General features: G+C 41.5%; 1 protein-coding gene across 1 annotated transcript in view; it reads left to right on the top strand.

The window, feature by feature from the left end:
- ptprn2 (protein tyrosine phosphatase receptor type N2) overlaps nucleotides 1-21,138 on the top strand; it is a 123,332-nt gene that overhangs the window by 37,922 nt on the left and 64,272 nt on the right. Inside the window, exon 10 of the mRNA XM_069159531.1 lies at nucleotides 5,983-6,062. Coding sequence (XP_069015632.1) covers nucleotides 5,983-6,062 — 80 coding nt within the window. The remainder of the gene's footprint in view (nucleotides 1-5,982; nucleotides 6,063-21,138) is intronic.

Raw genomic sequence — 21,138 nt, 5'->3', positions numbered from 1 at the left:
CCATAAGGGAAAAAATAGTGAACGTTGTCCACTGGCTGCAAGGATTGCTTGTGTGGAAATGCTGTGCCACACTGAGACTGTAGGCGTTTGTTGTTTTTCTGACCTTTTGGAGTGTTTGACTTCTTGCAGCGAGAGAAATCAGGCCTAATTACCTCCAGACACATACTGATGTCTCCATTGTATTCAAAACACTGCCTCGCCACTGTTGTCACTGTACGCCTTGTCAAAAAGCGAGCAGTCAAGCCATCAAACGATTTTTAGTTGGAGGCAGAGCGAGAGAAAGGGAAGCAGCAGTGGCTAGAGAGCTGGAAATAGAGAAAGTCGTCCAGCAGGAAGCGGTAATATATTAATGAGCGGGCAAACTGTCCTTGAACCCAGGCTGTTTTGCGCTTGTACCGTGGTTCTGCTGTACGTTCGGTGTCAGACCATGTAGGAGGCAGAGGATATGTGTTCGCCTAAGATCTGACAAGCCTTTCAAGACGCTCCTGCAGGAGGAGTGAAGTCTGGGTGGTTCAGTTACACCCGCAGCATATGAACACCAAAGCCGGTGCACTGCAGAGTGCGGCTACACTGCAACTGTAGCTACAGAGTATTCTGGCTGCGCTGACGGTTACTGAGAGCGAAGACTGTCACTGTGTTCTGCTGTATCTGCTGCTCAGCACGGAAAACACACACGGTGACCTCAAAATAAATGCAGCCAAGGAGACTCTCTGATCTCCATCTTTTAAATCCAACCTCCACATTTAGTTTTGACGGGCCAGAACACTACGATGTGTCATCGTGCCGGCACTGGTTTCGTTAATCTTGTTACTACACCTGTCATTTCATATCAGTCTGAATCAACTCCTGACACACGTGATTAGTAAAGTCATTATCTGGATGCTGATGAAAAGCCAATGGTGTTATTGCACTTACTATCGTTCATGTGGTGAAAGACCATTTTTCTTAGGTGAAAATCACATCACTACATAGAGTATTGTTGGAAAATTATTTCTAGCAATTATTTGTAAAGAAAAGGACTTAGTGATGACTGAAAATTGTTCTTACAGTGGCAACATCAATTTGTATTTTTTTTTAAAAAAAATTTATTGTTCTACAAGATTGAGTTAATTATTCTGAGCAAATGTTATCATGAACTACCAAAACTGGTGACTGGTTCTTGGTTTACTTAACAGAATTTGCATCAAATTTAGTCCTCTTTCTATGAGTCATAGCTCAGTCACATCTAAAGATGCACACATTATACGCATATATTTAGATTCAATGTGACTAAACTGTCTCCAATGTCCATTGCAAATAAACGTCTATAAATGATAAGAAAAAGCGCTTGCTTGAGAATTATCATGATTAACATTTTTCAAGTGTGAAGTGTAAAGCTGTCGTATTTGTCTGTACATCTGTGGGCACTTTGCAAAGAGGAACTACTAATGGCTAATTCAGTATATTTTTATTATAAGGCAGATATTATAAAAAATGTTATGTTGCATAGTACAATATTTCTATAAGTGTACTTGGCTGCATACCATTGATTGTAGTACATTTAAGGTTGTTAAGCTGGTGTGAAAGCCACAGAGAGATGCCTTAAATTAATCTTTCCAAAAGAGTCCACGCTGTCTTACACTTCAGACATTATTCCGTACAGAGGACAAATACCGAAAATTACCTCTTCCTCCGGCTTGTTTAGTTCTGTTCTTTTTTTTCCTTTTTCAAAGTAATGAAAGCACATTCATGCAGATATAGTCGTGGCGAAGGACATGACGTAAGCTCATTGTGCCTCTTGCTGTGTGGCCTCGACAGGTGAGTGTTTGAAAGCCTCCGTCTGAATATTAGTCGGCTGGAGTGTAGAGCTGGGTCAGAGCACACCGCCTTGCTTCAGGTGCTTCTCTTTCCCGCTCGCTCTGATGAGCCCTGATGGGAAGAGAGGAGAAGAGATACTCAAATATGAAACAGGCAGGCAGAGAAGACTTTCAGACAGAGTATGAGAAGACAGACAAGGTTGAGGGCTGTTTTCTTTGTGTGTGTGTGTGTGTGTGTGTGTGTGTGTGTGTGTGTGTGTGTGTGTGTGTGCGTGTGCGTGTGTGTGTGTGTGTGTTGTTAAGATTTTTAGACGCTGATCACAATTATGTTTGAGCATGCTCCGACAGTAATCAGCACAAAATATTCCCTATTCAAAAGAGATTTGGAAAACTAGTTCTGGATGATGATAGGCGGGAGATAATATGAGCCTTTTTCAGATGACGTAAGTGTTTTACTTGTCAGGAACACTAGGGGGAGTGGGACACACACTCACAAGTTCATCCTCACACACAGTCTGTGCAGGAACACACGAGCGCGCGCGCACACACACACACACACACACACACACACACCCTGCCAGTATCCCGCCAACCAGCCTGCACATACACACTCATCATGTCCCACCAGCAGAGCTAATATGAAGTCCAAGCTCACACATCCGATAACACAGGAGACAGTGTGAAGTCCTCCAGATAACTTATCTATCTTAACTCCATCTCCCAATTGTGGCAGTGTCTCCCCCCTCCTCCGCCCTCCTCCTCCCCTCACCCTCCCCCACTATATTTAAATAGGGTGTGTGTGGCTGTGGGAAGGAAAAAAAAAAAAAAAATCCTGTCACTTCAATTTCAGATGCATTGAGATCTCGGAAAGAACACCTTCGGTCAGGGAGAATGGAAGCAGTGGTAAAGATTGTGGAAACATTGACATTTACGAGAGCAAACAGAACCCAGGTGAATGCGTTGGAGAAGGACACATTTCTATCAGAGCTGCGCGTGTGTGTGTGTGTGTGTGTGTATGAGTGCGTGTGCATGTGCGTGTGTGTGTGTGTGTGTGTGATCATGTTCACAAATGCATCGGTGCATGGCCGGGTCCGTCTGTCTGGCAGTATTGGCTCATATATTGCTCCTGGCCGAGTGCTGCTGCGTCTGTGGCGGGCTGACTGATGGTGAGTGGGTCTTGGTCACAGCGCTCCGGCAGTCGGATGAATCTCCCTCTCCGTCCTACAGTCTGGCAGGAAGTACACCAAAAATGGATGTGCACTTTCCGGGACATAACAGTTCAGATGACGTACTGAAACGTTTTGCTGGTTTGAAGCTGGTAGAAAAATGGGACAAGAATACATCTCGGCTCACCATGTTTTCATAGTTATTTATTGTTAGCTGTTCTTAACCCATCCATCCAATAGGTTTGTCACTATATTCATCACATACAACATCTGGGAGGCTTCTGTTCATCTGTGAAACGGTTTTAGCCCCTTAATGGCAAATCATGGAGATGTAACATTTGACAGTTTTGCTGCAGGCTAAGATTTTCAAATGCATTTTGTTGGATTTTTAGCAGACCCTTTTAAACTCGCTTCTGTACCGAGTCTGGATTTATTGAAATGTGTTAAGATTTTTTTTCCACATCGGTCTGTATCAATAGGACCAGTTTGAAATACTCTTAATTCACTGTTTTGCAGAATAAAATACCGCTGGCTTAGATTAGCATAAAACCTGCAGGCAGTGAGAAACGGCATGTAAACAGCAATGTAACAAAATCAGCCTCCTCACACCTCCTCAAGGTCACTAATTAACACGTGGTTTTATCGGGGTTACTATATATGCCAGACTGTTTCATGGTTGCTGGGAAGAGTCTCCAGTGGTTGCCTGGCACGGCCAGCTGTCTCTATGCTAAGCTAAGCAAACCATCTCCCGGTTCTAGCGTCGTATCTAATGTACTGACATGGTATTGATTTTCCATTTCGGGCCATATAGGAAGGGAGATTTTCAGTTTCTGTTTTTTCCAAAATTTTGAAGTATTCCTTTTAAAGCGCATCGCTCTGTTTAAGCAGGAAAATGACTCGTATACAAAAAAAAAAATACAGATTTGATGTTCAGAGAGATGGAGATTCAGAAGTCTTCGAGTACATTTCTTTTCTTTACAAAATGCCTAAAAGTCGGTGGTTGACTGGATTAAATGGGAAAATATAAAATGTCCAAACTAGCTGCATAGTTGCGATTTATATTTTCAGAAAACAAAATTAGATGTCATTAAGTTAAATTACTTCATTTTTAGTCCCAAAAGTCCTGTTTTATTAAAAAAAAAAAAAAAAGTAACTGATATATTACAGAAAATTACAAACAAAACAAATTTGATTATTTTCAAGAATTTTTGACAAATGTGTGCCAGTATTAAAGTATAAAATAATACAGAATAAAGCAGAGCGCTACACTAGAAGAGAAAAAAATATTTATTCTACAAATTGTTGAAACGAGCCGATCTATATCAGAGTCAGGTTGAAATTTTTCCACCTCAATGGCAGATTTTTCACTTGTTTCCAGAAAATGAGCCATTTGGGACTGAATGAAATCCGAATCGAATACTAAGTATGAGTATTGCTCAGGCTTTTAAAATTCTCACTGACTTTGGCTAGTTATGCTTCTGACTTGTGATTTAATCATTTGTTAACTCGTGGCGTGTGTTCATCATCTGTATCTCAGTCATTACCGGTTTGATTTGGATTTTTTTTTTATAAACCCTGAGGAAAAAGACTTCACCGCTGCATATTAGTTTTTCCATATTTGTTCCAAGGTGGGGTCTTTATCATTTCTTGGTGATGACATGCTTTTGTGTTGCCTCGCTTCCCCTCTTTTGAAAGAGCCACCGCCGGGTCAATGAATTCACTGTTTAGTTGTTCTTTTAGCTGTTAAAAATTTCTTCTTATAAAATGTGTTTTCATTTGGGATGGTAAGAAGTTACACTATGCGTTGGATGTTTTTCTTTACACATTGCAGTACAGTTTCTTTTTATTCCCTGACCATTGCTGGGAGGTCTTGCTGAGTCTGCTGGGGTTGTTGGATTTTTATTTCATGGCCAACCTCAGGGACCTTCAGCATTTATTCTGCTCCGGGGGGAGAAGTCTGTAGCTGACTCCTGACCGGTCAGAGGAGAATGGGTGCAGGGAGTACAGGCAGGTTACTGTAAGTGAAAAGAAAACAAGGTGCTCAGCTGACAACTGTGCTTTGCTCTTTGGCCAAATTCAAACTGAAAAGGAAAGCAGAAATCATGATCGTTCACATCTTTTTCAAAAAAGGCTATTTGATATTTTGCAGTTTCTCTTCTTATCGTTGCCCCTCATTTGTGCTCTATCAGGGACTGCATTGAACATAGAGTTAAAGATAGTTCCTGTGCCTTAATGCAGTTGAGATACACTTTTTTTCTTGTCTCATGTAAGAGGAGGGGATCAATACCACACACATATCTGTGCAGTAAATAATACGACAGCCAGCAGTAGGTTTTCTTAGCTTAGAATAAAGACTATAAACTGGAGAAAAGAGCTTGTTGGGCTCACAAATTAACATGTTATATATATTTTGTCATCATGAGAATTTGCGTATTTACGAGGGGCATCTCTCTTGGACCATTTTGGACTATATTACAACAGGTTAATTAGTGAGCTTCAGAGTTTACCTTCACACAGAGGCATGCTAAGCTAACCTGCAGCTGGCTGTACTTCCAACCCAGTATAACGGCAAAGCGTGTAATACAAACGCCCGTCCACTAGAGGCAAAAGTATCAGGGTCACGTCTTCGCCTTGTGAGATGAATTAGAGGTCCACGTGGTTGTTGTTAAGAAAAACAAACCTTGGTTAGGGAAACAAACCTACACTAACCCCGTGCTACCTGCTTAAATCGACTTCAGTGGTCTTTGTACTTTGTCTCATTACCTCCGTCGAGTGACATTTGTCACATGACCTCCATCACGTGACCTGCCTCTGTTTACGTTCGTGCTCTTTTCCTTTGTTTGAAGACAGGCTTTTCGCTTTAGTGGACAGGCGTGTGTATTACACGTTTAGCCGTGATACTGGTCTGGTACTTGCTTTTTAACAAACAGATAGTGGAGTACAATAGTACAGTGGTATCAATCTTCTTATCTAACCTTTGCAAAGAAAGTGAATATGTATATTTTGCTGTTTATCTGCAGTGACCTGGGTCCTGCACTGACGTTCAGAGTCGGCCCAAACCCGAAGAATGTCACCACTGCAGATCTGGTTCAAGTCGCAGGTAAGAGCAGTCTGTATTTTCTCTTGTATCACCTTCACACAGTGATCCTGTTGACAGCCTTCATCTCATTTTTGCGAGCCAGACCACTCTGTGACCGTCTGGGCATCAGTAAATGAGAACACAGATTAGTCTCTCCAGATACAGTAGATAGGCTGGTGTTCATCTTGTTCAGACAAACCCCTGTCCCTAAGAAGATTATCAACACTCTGCGATGACAGATGATCATCAGTTACAGGGATGATGAGCCCAGCGTGCACCCCTACTGTTTCTACACACGCGCACGCACACTCACACACACACACACACACACACACACACACACACATACACACACACTCTCATTTACAGTACGCTGGACGGTTTATTTGGGCTCTTATTACATCCAACAGGCTGACAGGTTAAAATAGATTCGTACCGGGCAGTCAGTCCGAGTGTATACTTCTGTGTGCCTGCATGTATGAACCTGTTTGATGTAGAGTGATGGAGAGCTGTCGCCCACAGAAAGGAGGTTGTCAGTGTGAACTGCCTCCGCTCCCGTGTTCATTGTCTGCACGCCGATCAGCCTCGTGTGCGTGTGCGTGTGTCCTTGCTTTGGTCTGAAATGACTTTGAGAAACACAGCAATACTCCCAACAGTCAATATCATCCAATATCACCCCAGTGGAATCAACATGGTGGTGTTGTTATTGGCAGAAATGTGTTGCTGCTCCAGTTTCTCTGCTCGGCGACATTTTTTTGGCACTAACTCGTTTCCTATTAGGGAAGTGCAGGACGACGGCTCATGATACAGATTTGCAAGAAGAAAGGTTGGCCGGGGGTTGAGCTTTGGATTGGCAAGTTTGAGGTTGTGCGTGTGTGTGTGCCGTTTTCGGTGGATTACAGTTTGTGTCATTCCACTTCTGCAACGTTTGTTTAACAAAATGATCAAATGAACAAATACTGCGTGCTCTGTATGCATGAGGTATAATCATCATACTGTATCAAAACATGTCGTAATTCTTTTCCGTCTTTTTTTTCTTAATACGCTTTCGTCTCCGCTTTCTTTTCTTTTTTTTTTTCCTCCTCACTTGTGTGACTGACTTTGATGAGGTGGCGTGTGGCGAGAGCTAATGACGGGCGTGAGCGGGACTGAAATGTCAGACCAAATGTTAAGTCAACATGATCATGAGCCTGACCCATGTTGATGAATTATGAATACGGCCCACCTGAATAGCAATTTGTAAAAGCGAACAGAAGGAGCTTATCAAACTACTTGTGGGTTGGATACATTGTTCTTTTCTTTTACATGGCTGTGAGCGGCAGCTCTGAAATGCATGAAAAAAATATAAAAAATGGCACTTGGAGACAGTCGAGTGGTTGGATTTTCTGTCTGTGGAGCTTCACGCGTTTCCACGCTGACCTTAAATCAAATCCTGCCACAGCTTTATCCCCTGTGCCCCTCCTACCTGATTGCCCTCCTCTATTTCCACCACAGCGTGAAGTGGAGCAGACTTCCCACTCTCCTCCCGATATTAAAAACGATCTCAAGTCAATGTAGAGACTGTCCTTGTTCTAGCCGTTTTCCCAGCTCCAAATAAGCATGCATGACATTGAATTCAATGCGATATGGCAAAGGCGTGGTGATTTCAAAGTGGTTACCAGGTTGTGGAGCAACAGCGCAGTTAAAGTGCAGTCTGAAAATCAAACTGACACCCACATGCAGTGGCCACCTGGGTAATCCTGGCTGACCTTTGCCTTATGTGTGACTGTGCATAAACGACGTGGCCTCCTAATGAACTCATCAAAACCCCTGCTGTATTCTGTACTCAAGCTGCTGCTGGGAGCCCACACGTCGAGCTTTATCGCAGTCATGAAACGAGCAAAGCAAAAGCTGGAGAATGAGGCAGAAAATTCAGCCAACACATTCTTCTTTTATAGCTGATTAATAACCATTAAAACGGCTATAATAAGCCATTTATCATCAGTACAAGAGTGTACAACCGTGCTCTAAATGTTTTCCAATTCTGCTTTCATAAATTTGTATTTGTTAGAGGCTGCAACTAATGATTACAGGGGAGACTTTCAAATGTCTTGTTTTTTCCAACCAGCATACCAAAACCAGAAGATTTTCAGTGTCCAATCAAAGAAAACAAAAAAAGAAGCTAGTCTTTACTTTAAGAAGCTGAAACTCATGAATGTTCAGGATTTTTGATGACTTAAGTTCTCAAAATGGTTGTTTATTGATATTTCCTTGTTGACAAAAGGTTTCAGCATGATTACTGTGTTTTCATTATCGCTCAAGCTGTTGATTACATTTTTGTGACTGATCAATCATTTATCAAAAGATGCCTGTTGCAAGTCTCACATATTACATATATATTTGTCTCACCAAAAGCCCAATCCTGAAATACATTAATAGTCATTTTACAGTCATGTAAAACGGCAAAAGAAACATTTGAGAATCTCGAATTAAAATGACATAATTGGTTAATTCATTATCACAGTTGTAGCCATTTAATTTTCCTCTTGATTAACAACCAATTGTGTCAATCCTACTTAAGATATTGTCTTTTTGCTGTTAGGGCTGCAACTAAGACTGTATTATCATTATTGATTCATCAGACTAGTCCATTAAAACAATTCCTCGCACATGTTTATGATGACCATTTTCGAATGTCTTATTTTGTTTTATCAGCAGATATCCATTTGACATCCAGTTAAAGTAGCAGAAAGAAGCAAATACTCTCATTTGAGGAGGCAGAAGTAATAAACATTCAGAATGTTTGCTTGTAAGGAGGACTTGATTGTTGTCAATTCATTTTCCTGTTGATCTGATCCGATTGACCGTTTCAATGCTAGTTACTCTGAGTATTGTATATTTGCTGTTAGAGCTGCAACTAGTGATCATTTTCATTGTAAATTTAATCTTGCTGCTATTTTGTAGGCCAATAACTTCACCCTTTTGTCTCTAAAATGTCAGTTACTAAGAGTTAGAGGTTTGTTATGTATTAAACCTCTAGTGGTGTTACCTTGACTGTACTCTGCAGTGTCTGAAGGAGGTTAATATTGCTCTGCTACATTCTGCTGTCCATCTATCTGCCCATCAGTTCTATTTGATGTGTTCAATGCTCCATTGAAAAGAATAGACAAAGAGACTCGGTTGAAAGGCATGGACAGTATAGAGGAGATTTGATAACTCATTGAAAAGCATCTTTTAGGCAGCAGGTTCTTAGCGGCTGTGTGGTGAAAGGCCTGCTGGGAGGTCTGACTGTATTAGTGGAGGTAGAGGCTCTTGTGTTCTGCTCAACTGGAAAACCGCAGGACAAAGACCCGCACTGCCTAATCCCTGCTCGGCTGCAAAACAAAAGAGAAAGCTGCTGCTTTATCAAAACTACAAGGCATTCTGTGTGTCCGTGTTTGTGCGCGCGTGTGTGGATGTGTGCGTGTTGGTGTGTGTGAAATTTCGGGGGGTTTTTTTGCAGCTGTGTTCATACTGTGCCAAGAAAATTATTTATTCAATATTTGATGAAGTGGCAGCCAAGCTGTTAAAACCAATGTTGAAATGTGTTGTTTAGAACTTTTTTTTTTTTTTTTTGGCCTTCTTGCTTCCTCTCATGTTAATCACCTTCAGTTGGGGGGGAAATAGATCTGCCAGAATTGCCTTTGCTCTCTGCAAAGCAACGTTTTGTAGCCGATGATGGATTTGATCCACTTACATGTTTGTGCACTTCACAGCGAGTAGGTGGATTTATGTGTAGGAAGGTTGTTTATGCTTCATAAAGTGTCTATAATTACGTCCCGTTTCATTCTTTTAATTGATGACACGTGTGTTTTGCGGAACATTTGTGTTTTGATGTCGTTATAACTACTTTTAGGCGTATTTCATTTGTCAGCAAGTCTGAGTGAGTGTTTGGTATGAAAAGTGACGCCTGATGACTCGCCGACTGTCTACCAACTGGGATCAAGGATGTCCAGGCCAAACACCCGCGTGTGTGAGTGGATATGTATGTGTTAAGAGAGGCTGAAGGTGGTGGGTGGGAGCTGGGTGAGGACACTCCTATTGTCTTGGCTGTCACGGCTGGGCGACCCCAGAGCCCCTCTGAGCCCCTCGGAGGCCTCAGAGGCCCCAGAGGCCAGGCCACAGCAATGAGTCTGCAGGCCCCCAGGCCGTGAGAACCCCGGCCCTGGTCAATGAGCGCTGGGAGCCTTGGGACCCTGGGAGCAACTTGCTGGGCCATCTGGAGCAGAGAGCAGAGACCCTGACACACGGCTGTCACCCGAGGGAGACACGCAGAGACGTGGACATAGACAATGTCGGCCCCCATGTTTCTGCCTCTGCCTCTGTCTATCTGCCTCTGTCACACACGCGCGCACACACACACACACACACACACTCTTTCACTCACATGTGACAGCAGAATGGAGATGGGTGGCGAGTGAGAAGGAAAATGGTGGTGAGAAAATTCCTGAGTTTTTTTTTCAGGGGGTAAAACAACGTGCGTGTTTCCATGTTCATTTAAAATCTGTGTGGAAAAAAAACCTTCAAGGGAAACACTGTGACAATAGAGAAAAGTATTTTTTTTCTTCTAATTTTCAGAGCTCTGAGGTGGAAAAGTTGGAAAACTGAAACAGACTTAGAGAATTGATGATGAGAATGTGACTTTGACATCCACGTAAGTTTCCACTCCGCCGCAACTTGGGGGAAGTAGAGACATTATGTTATTCACACATCAAACATTTAGAGTGCAACATTATTGTTCATTTGAAGATTGTGTCACCTGATGAATGTAAATCCAATAGGAATTTTTTTTACCTCTGTTTTTGGTCTCCCAGCTCCTAAAGGAAAATATCAAGACTCTTTAGGGGCCAAATTCTTTGCCATGTGCCATATTTCCATAAGTTTTTTTTTTTTATATTTTGGTTTTAGGTTTGACGATGGTCTTTCACCTTAGTGCACCTTAGTGCATCCTCTTCTTCTGCTTCTTCTGTTAAACAACACCATCTTGGAAAAATGGTGCCACCAGCTGTTTATTTTGAGGCACCCAACTCCCATGTCCATAAAAAGGGTGGATGGAAATTTGTTGCTAACATTTGTGCTTCAGTTAAATGGAAATCTGAGAAGTTTGCTTTAAAGCCGAAAGGAGGGGCTTTTAAACTTTGTGGGTAGATGTGAAGAGCACTATGCTGTCTGTTTTCTTCTAAAAACATAAGAGAGACAGCCTAAATATAACTGGGTTCCTTCACTATTGCACTTCACTTGTCTGTATTTCTGCCTGATTCTGTCTGTCTGTTCTCTCTTCTCTGTGGGAAGGCCCGGTACTCTCCTCTGATTTGCAGACACACACACACACACACACACACACACACACAACACACACACACACACACACACACCCCCACACACACACACACACACACACACACCCTTGCAGACAACTCTAAAGTGAAAACACAGTTGCTGCTGCTGCATAATGGTGCTAGCTACCATTTGAGAGGTGAGTTGTAGTCTTTTCCAGCTGAGCAGATTAGCATAGATCTCCCACGCAGACAGAGTTGACCTTCACTCTGGCAAACACTTGTCAAAATGCCAGCGATAATTACCTGCTCTCTTCGCAAACAGCACAATGGTTTATCCACCTGCATCTGATGCGTGGAGGACGGATCTGTAGTGCGGTAGCTGCCTGTTTTTGGACATACACTGCTGGTAAAGGTGATATAAGCTGCGGGGATTCCTGCGTGACAATTGTGCGCGTCTGGTTCCTGGTTGATATTGTAATATTTACCATTCAGAAGTCAGTAAGCCGCCAGAGGCTAAAGAAATAAGTGTGAATGAAATTTTCTGAATGTTGCCACCACTCATGTCCGGACACGTACGGGCTGAAATAAAAATTAGTTTTGTCAGCGTGGGTTTGCACTATCAAGAAACACGTCAAGAAAAACAGTCGTTTTTTTTGGGTGTTTTTTTTTTTTTCAAATTCAACAGAGCTCGGCAGCATCTGTGTCGGATCCCTGATTGTCTGTGTTCATGCCTTAACATCTGTATCAATGAGCGTAGAGGTCAGAAAACAACCCGACTCCTCTCTCTCACCCAACCCCCCTCCTCCCTGGGCACTCTCCTCTCTCCTCATCACTGGCTGCCCTCTCTGGTTGAGTGCTTGAATGTGCTCAGTTCGGTGATCAAAGTCTTCCTCAGTCTCTTCTCCTCCGTTGCCCCTGGCTCTTGTGTGTGTGTGTGCGTGTGTGTGTGCGTGTGTGTGTGTGAGATTCAGCTACAAGCCCAGCTCTCAGTCGTCTAAACCGTCACTCTCACTATCTTCTTTCAGTCTCAGCAGTACCTTTCCAGGCTCTCTTGCATCATCTTCCTATCTGCTCGAGGGCACACACACACACACACATATGCATATATACTCACACACAAACCTAAATTTACAATGATGCTTATTCGATATGACACATCTCACTTTTGTGTCTTAACGTTTATGCATTGTTGATCTCAGAAACGTCCGCTGTCTGTTGCAGAAGGTAAACCGCAATTTATTCACGCCACACAGCGTGTGTGCGTTTGTGTGTCTGCTTGCTGCAGGGTGCTAGATAACCAGAGTTGTATGACTCACAGTAAACCGCTAAATATTTTTGCTTTGTTTTAGTGGAAACTTTCTGTCTCTACCAGGGTGTTAAATGTCTTTTTAATTCCAAGGTCACAAAGCTTCATGCTAATTTTTTGCGTCCTTTGCCTCCTCTAGTGCCTCCAGGAACAATAAAATATCTCAAGTTTTCAAAGACAGCTATTAAATACGCTGTAGTAGGGCATTCTGATGTCTGTAAATTGGTCTAAAACATCTTTTTTTTTTTTACATCCTTGTCCCTGGAGAGCGAGCTTTCTTCACCGCTGACTCTTTATGCTCATCGCACTGAAAAAAGATGTCATGTAGAAATATTTTCTATTGTATTTGAGGAGCTGAGAGTGTTCCAACATATGAATTAGGCCATGCCTCATACTCCTCTTTATCCTGTTGTCAGTTGTACTCTTTCGCGTTCTCTTCCTTTCTTCATGCTCTCCTGGTCCTATTTTATTCCTCTCCCTTCTTTTCCTTCAGTATTATCTCTGCACCTTTAGTGTAGGGTCAGGGCTGCACTGCTCCTGTAAACATATTTACTGTGTCAACATTGCTGTTGCGAAGCAGCTGAAGACAGTAACAGGTGCCTGTCAACAGCCGGCCTGATCTCTAGTGCATTAAAGGATCTTTGCTGTAGACGAGGATTAGTGTCGCCTGGCATTGTTTGTTTGCTAATTCCATCTCCAAGGTATTTGTAGAAAATAGGCATGAATAATTGAAAGCGATTTCTAGTGGACGAAACGAAGCTATCAGCGAATGGAGGGAGATTAATGAGTAGGGGCTGAAACGCAACGTAAATTGGAACAACGGAGCAACCTTTCTCAGACACCCGGCGAGACCCCGAGTTCGTAAACAAAAATTTGAATATGCATCGTTTCGGTGGGGGAAAAAAAGCTTTGAAATGGACATGGATCAAAAGATACAGCCGTATGTTAAATGTGAAATGTGTCAAGGAATGATGCTGAGGTATTAAGGTGCTTTCTCAGTCGTCAGAATCAACATATTGTCGGTCCTAAGACGTGTTTAAATGAAAATCCAACTTTGTGAGAAGATTATGAAATGTTTGTACCGGTGTCTAAACTCCTGATCTGAAGCCACTGGTAATGCTTCTCATCTGTAAGTGTTTTCTTTAAGGAAAATGACGGCAAGAACTGATTGACTTGTACATTTAGAACAGCCTGGCACCACCCCACCAATGACTTTCCCATCAGCCTCAGTTGTACTTTGGGCTTAATGCCGGTTGGCAAATGTTATCCTGAATGTTTGCAGTTGTTCTGAGCAGTCCCCCTGGAAGAAGGAGTGAAAAGCAGTCCATTACATCATTTAAATATGGGACATGCTTTTTTAGTCATTCTCTCAAGGAAGGCAATCCTGGTTGTTTACGTGAAAAAAGCCTCAAATAGTTGCATAACAAATGAAAAAAAAAAATTCAAACACCGTGTTCTTTGTGGCCTGAATGTTGGATCATCAGTGTTTTCAAGTCAGAGAAATGGTTGAACTCAGACTTCCAACATCATAAAGGTTTTGTATGGAAAGCGACCCAACTATCCAACAAGCGCTTCATGCATGCTGGCGCCTTAAAGATAGTGAACATGGTGAATGTTGCATTAAACCAAATATAGGCATGTCATAACAGGGCTGTGGATAAGTACAGCTTCACAGAACTATGACTGCTGGATCAATGTAATATTACATCTTGATTTATCAGGTGTTAATTGCATAGATTAGTGAAAAATAAAATTCTCAATATACATATTGCAATATATTCATTACATATAACATAGCAGATGATTTTTTTCAGAATATTGAGACATTATTGATGTACTTGTGGTGTCTACTTGACGATTCTTATTTTGAGGATACAAATTTAAATCAAGAGTTTCTCTGAATGTTTGCCTACTAATAGGTGTGCTTTGTTACTTGTGTATTTGTTACAGACAACTCCTGTTTGCAGGGACTTGTCATAAAGCAACACCACATTTTATAATTGATGGTCTCTGGATCCGAGCCAGTGTTGATGTAATTTTTATCTGGCCAAGGACTTTGCCATGATCTAAATCTCAGCTGAGCCACGTAGGGAAGGCTGGCAACAACATATTTTCTCACATGGTGGTGAACTTAATAACAAAATGGCTCACTGGCTTCATGTTTTATGAACTGACAAAACGGCACATTTTGCTACAAAGTCGTAAAGACGATTAGCTGTCTCTGACATATTCACATGTCACCGTTTTCTTTGTGCATCCGAACAGAATGAGCCAAAGCAAGAATTAAAACAAAAAAAAACAAAAAAATTCCATCAATGTTGTTAACAAAGACCAGAAAATCCCACCTGAACCCAGTAGAGTTATAGAGGTTTTGTGACTTCTTCGCAATCTCCAGGCACACAGGCAGTCTGACCATAGAGACGGCGACTACATTTTCAATGCTGCGGGTTTAAGCACCATGTTGAGCAGAAAATCCAGCCTCCTCTTCAGTCCTGCCACCAGCAGCTCTCTCCCAGGCTCCCTTTGCTTCATCTCGACCACCCCTCCACTCCACCCCCCCCCCCCCCCCCCCCCCCCATCTCTACATTCCCCTGACATCTTAAATGCCTGCAACCCACGGTGAACACTGCTCCAAGTGAGAGACCATGTGTTGATGGCCCTCATGTCAAGAACAGCAGGTACTCGTACTTTGTGTTGGCTGTACGCTCAGCAGATTGTATTCTCGATGGGTTCTACTTTATGATGCAGCAGATTCAAACTGCTACGTAAATGAGCTTCTTTGCCTTTCCTGCTATGAGCCATAATTCAGTAAAAGAAAGGCGGGGGAAGAATTTTAATCATTTTCATCATTTGCTGCATATCTGACTCGGAGAGAAGTCGAAGACACACGGTCATGTTTGTCGTCTAAAGGGTAAAATGAACGGTGATGTTTTGATAATGCTTTACAAGGGCAAACTCGGTCATCTTAAGTCATTTCAGCCAGAGTGACACCAGAGCATGTAATACACCTGCCAGAGCATGTAATAGACCTGTCCTGTCAGTGTGACCGTTGGCCTCACGTCGATGTGTAAAAGTAGACGCATCACTGAGGTCATTTGACAAAGTACAAAATGGTTGAAATCTGGGCGAGAAAGCAACGTGGAATTCTACGAAGAAATCTTTTTCTAACCTTAACCAAGTAGTTTTTCACATCTAAGCAAGACAAAACTGTGACACTGACAACACTCTGGTGGACGGGTCGGTGTATTACGGGCTTTGACGTAATCCCAGGTTGGTCATTTAGATTCAACCTCAGCCTTCAAATTAAGTAAAATTATTCCTATCTACTTCTTAAAAGGTAAGTTAATGTGGTGGACTGCGATATCAACAAAGTAAAGAAAGATTAATTCTTACAAATTTCTTTAAACAAATGAAACTGTGGCACCTTGCGGGCAGATAGTCCACCAAAGACTTGGTGATGAAATGACTCGTAATGTTCACAAAAATATCCTCAAACTTTTTACTTTTGTTGAACAAATTAAAGCGTCAGCCTCTTCAGGAAGTTTCCAAAAGCTGAATTTGAAATATACAACAGTAAAATCACATAAAAGTCAAATTAATTTAAAATCATAATGGCTTTCAATTTCACAGTGTTTTAATTGAGAATTAAGTGTTTAAAAGCAACAACATTCCCATTATTGCGGTAGTATTTTCACTATCTTGCAGACCATGTTTCTTTGTAGACAAGAAACCAGCAGTACACGCAGTGACACGGTGAATTAAATGACTTCACTCTCCTCTCTCTGCGCGTGTCCTGCCAACCTCTGCACTGTCCTAACATTTTATTAAAAAGAAAGAAAGGAGTAATCTGGCTAAAGAGAGCACAGGTAAAAAATTAAATGAAACGCTGAAGACGTAATTGGTATTGATCGGCAAACCTACGAAACACTGGGGATCTTTTGGTGGCACTTAACTGCATCTAAAAATGTTTCGTTTAGAGAAAAAAATAACCAAAACAATTGATCAGTCATTGCATTTTCCTGTCAGTCATTCCGCCTGTCGCAACTTGGACTCGAACAAACTGAATCAAGAGCGAGTTGTCTACAGATGCAATAATGCACCATATAGACAATAAACATGCATGCTGCAGAAATTGATTGTTTTTGTTGGATTTGGCTTTTAATGGACGAACAGAACTGTGTATGCGTGTATCAAAGAGGCAGCAGATGACACTTAAAGTGCTTCAAACCACAAAGGCTTGGTACAAAACAAAGAAAGACGGCCATACATTTGCTGCACGATGTAGCCTCTCCAGGTGTGTGTGTGTGTGTGTGTGCGTGCGTGCGTGCGTGCGTGTGTGTGTGCGCGCGTGTGTGTGCGCACTTCTGTTTGTATATCTACTGTGTGTCTCTGTCTGAGCTCATGAGCATGTGTTTATACATGTGTGTGTGTGTGTGTGTGTGTGTGTGTGTGTGTGTGTGTGTGTGTGTGTGTCCGTGTTTTGTTTTTTTTCTCTTAATGGTACATCCGCACTAAATTGGCCCCTGAATGTGCCTGTGGTTTTGTGAGCTACAAGTGTGGAGAAACAAAGAGAACTAGGGAGCTTCAAAGCGGGTGGGTGACATTTCGGGCTATCCATCTTCAAAGCACTATTTGCTTTTGTAGTTCCTCTTTGAGTATAATTATTTTATTTTTTTTCGAAAGGATTACAGCTGTCTGAAAACACAGTAGAATTTGAGGGTCATTTCATAACATTTTCAATAAAGGATGCACAATGAGCTGTTTTGTTTATACATTTTGAGTTGTATCTTTTTCCATTATTAGCTGTTATTACGCAGCATATACAGTAGTATGCATGCTACGTCACAGTGTTGTCCATTATTGGCAGTGAATTGATCATTGACCCACCGGGCTCCACATTGAGGGCCTTCAGATTGGGGAGGGGGCATGAAATATCCACCCTATCCCCTAATTTTCATTCACCTCTCTCCCTCTCTTCTCTCCTTCTTCCACCCCCCCCCTCATCCAAGTGCCTCTCTATAATTCATGTCCAGGTGCAGCACCAGCTTTCTTTGGCAGGGATCTTGAAAGGAAAAAAAAAAAAAAATAGACAGATGTTCAATTTTCACTTCCTTTGTGCATCTCTCTATATGTGTCTATGCGCGCGTCGCCCACTTTGGCGTCCTTTTACCTGTAATGCAGATTGTGGCGTTCAGCATAAGCAGTAATTAAAGCGAGTCACGGCCATGACTAACCACTGGCTGCCGCTTCACCTGGATCTGGGTGTTATGGTTTACGTATGGTCCGAGCTGGGCGTTTGTTGTCGCAGTTGAGTGTAGCATGTTAAATCGAAAACAAGAAAGAAAGCCTTAACTGAGTGAAAAAAAATAATGAGCCATTTGGATGTTGGTGAGTTTTCAGTCCTGCGGTCATCGTGAGAAACGTGACAGGCATGAATGCCAAGACATGCCCACGGCACAGCTGTATTTACAGGCAGCTTCTGTGCATCTTGTGATACAAAACGCATGAACCCCCCACTGACTGCAAAGCTGTGGGAGTGACTGAACTCTGCAGGTGGATATATATATTGCACACTGACATGTACAATATAACGCACAGCTGCGACCTGGAAAGATGCTACACTGAGCTGAAGATGAGGACTTACTTGAGGATAAATACACAGTATTTCATTGCCTCCTTCCATTTATCACATGGAACATGTTGCAGGTTTATGAATTATAAATATAATTTGGCTGCTATTATAAAAGTCAAGGAGGATTTTCTTTTCTTCCACTTTATTTTAATGTGCCCGATTAGCATTTATAAAGCAGAATTACAACTAGAGCTGAACAACATGGAGAAAATATCTCGATTGGCATTCATTTCTTTTAGATCGTTTATGTAGAGAGAACTTCACCACTTGGTCAGTCTTTTTTAAAAGCCCAACAATGATCTTTCCAAAACATCCAGATAAACCATCAGCATGCACAGAGCTTATTAAACAAGAAAACAGCAGCGTTTCATGTTTTGGCCAACTCAACCATGGAATTAACCTAAATTAGATTTAGCCGAGTATATTTGGTGGCGATGGTTGTCATAGTTATTAGCATTTATAAGATGCATATAAACATTTAAAATGATTTTCACACACTATAATGTAATTGTGAGCAGTAAATGCAACTATAACTCCTCTATAAAAGGACGCTCATGTACAAACGGATAATGAATGATTAGTATACGTTGTACAAAACAGTACAGACTTTCTGAATGTTGACAAATACAGTACATTAATAAAACCCTTGTATCTGCTTATAGCATCGTTATAGTACATGGTTGCCTGACAACAACAATGTTTTCGCTTTGTTATCGAGACATATCTAACTGTTTATACTCCAGTTATGGATGTGTCTTAGGAGTATGGTTTGCAAAAGTGTTAATAATGAAGTATCATGTTATCCTTTTCCAGCTATATTATAGTGACTTATAATTGAATTTGCATTTCTAAGCAGCATATATACAGAGAGGTAAAAAAATAAGATATCCATTGTCATAATGTCACTAAAAGACCAACTATACAGTTATTAGGATATTCGATATTCTTCCAGTTACGTTCAATGATTACATTTTATTGCTTGTAATGCCGTGGTTAAGGTATGGTTAGGATTAGGCACGTTAGGCTTTCATGAAGGACCCACTACGTCCTGCTTTGGCCCCAGAGATTGTGGTGTGGACTTTGTCGGTAAATTATTACTTTAGGTGGAAAAAAATGTTGTTAAACAATCTCAGTGTGCTCTTGTACTGGATTTTCCAGCACAACCTCACTGTACTCGCACTTGACCTGACATTTTTTCTCAGTGTGGAATGGACTTCACCACACGGTAAGATGCCTTTTACCCTCTTTCTGCGTGAAAACGTAAAAGTTACTCCGCACTACTTCGCAAATCTTGCTTCATTTTTAGAAGCATAATGTTTTTGCTTTGAGCATTTACATGCCTGGATTATAGTATTATTATTTATATTACATTATGAGCATTAAAGCCTGCAGTAATGGATTCACCTCATTGCAAGAAACAGGCAATGATAATTTTCTCTAATATCCAAATGGCTCTTGCTGGCACCTACATCTCTCTCAATATGGGAATCTGGCTGCACGATCCTGGCTGTCTCTGTGTGAGGGATGCATTTCAAAATAGGTCGTCGCTAATCCCCCTTAAAAATGAACATCCGCCTGCCGTGCACTCATCTGAAAGAGAAAGGAAATACAGGAAGAAAGAAAGAAAAGACGATGAATTATGGATAAGTTTTAAGAGGGATATAGCTCCCTGGCCTCCTCACTGTTTTTTCGTTTTTTCTTTCTCCTCCCTCCTCCTGTCTCTCTCTTCTTTTTTTTTCCCCATGTCCTCTGCCTCCTCTTAAATCGATACGGGCTGGCTGTCATGGGTCAGTGGCCTGTATGCATCAGGCTGGACTGCTACAGAGGAGCGCTGTGTCTCCCAGGGCTCTCTGAGATATGAACGAGTTATCACCGCCACAAACCTCTCTTTAAGGGACACCCGCTTTCAATTTAACTCCAGTATCCACCTCGGATTGACTCGGATGACACAAAGGAAAGGAATGTGTATATATAAGCTATATGTGTGATTGCCGTTTCTCCTGAACGAAAGGGAGCTTCCCTAAATACCTGCATTTCTATCTCTTTGCATATTGAAACGATAAATCTACCTTTTACCTAAAGATAATATGAATGATTTTGAATCAGGATTTCCATTAAAAAAAAATATTTTAATTGACGTTTTGCTTAACCCAGGCCCACTTAGTTGCTTCTGTTGGCTACCTGTATGGTGAATTGTTTGGTTAAATTCAGGAATAATTGAGTATTACTATGAAAAGTGTTGAAAGGAAATGCTTTAATTTTGAAGTGTAGGGAAGTAGCCTGGTCTGGTTTTTTTTGTCGCGAGTTTGGTGATAATAGGATCACGAGAGGTACGAGGGGTTTTTATTCTGTGTTCTTGTTGTTAAACTGCAGCATTTGGACATTTTAAATGTCCCCGATTTATTCAAAGCTTCTACTACAACCACAACAACCTGCTAAGCTTTTTGTTCTTGCAGTTACAGCGACAGATTTAGCCTAACTCTTGAAATTATCCGTGATCTTTGAAAACAATCAGTATTTTCCTTGCGGACAATACTTTAAAAAAAAAAAAATCGCTGTCGTAGCAGATTTGTTTTTTTTTTAGCCACCCCGCTAGTTAAGCGGATGCTGACTTGAAACTTGTTTCAGCTTGTTTTTAATATGAAAGATTTTGCACAAAGGCCCAAAAAGTCATACAAGGTGATACCTTGGTGGGGAAAAGTTTTGTGGGGGAAAAGACAAACTTGTAGTTGATTTATCTCGGCGGCACAAGAATAACGTGCTCACATACTTAGCTTCGATAGCCTACAACTTGTTATTTTCCAGATTAATTTTTTGTGTCTTTTAAGCCGCGTGTTTTCACACGTTACATGAGAAAAGGCT

This window comes from Embiotoca jacksoni, unplaced genomic scaffold (genome assembly GCF_022577435.1).
Source record: "Embiotoca jacksoni isolate LCO1_2020_lvr unplaced genomic scaffold, fEmbJac1.0.p SCAF_25, whole genome shotgun sequence".
NCBI lineage: Eukaryota > Metazoa > Chordata > Actinopteri > Embiotocidae > Embiotoca > Embiotoca jacksoni.
The sequence above is the reverse complement of the archived record's forward strand: the minus strand, read 5'-3'. Positions and strand labels throughout refer to the sequence as shown.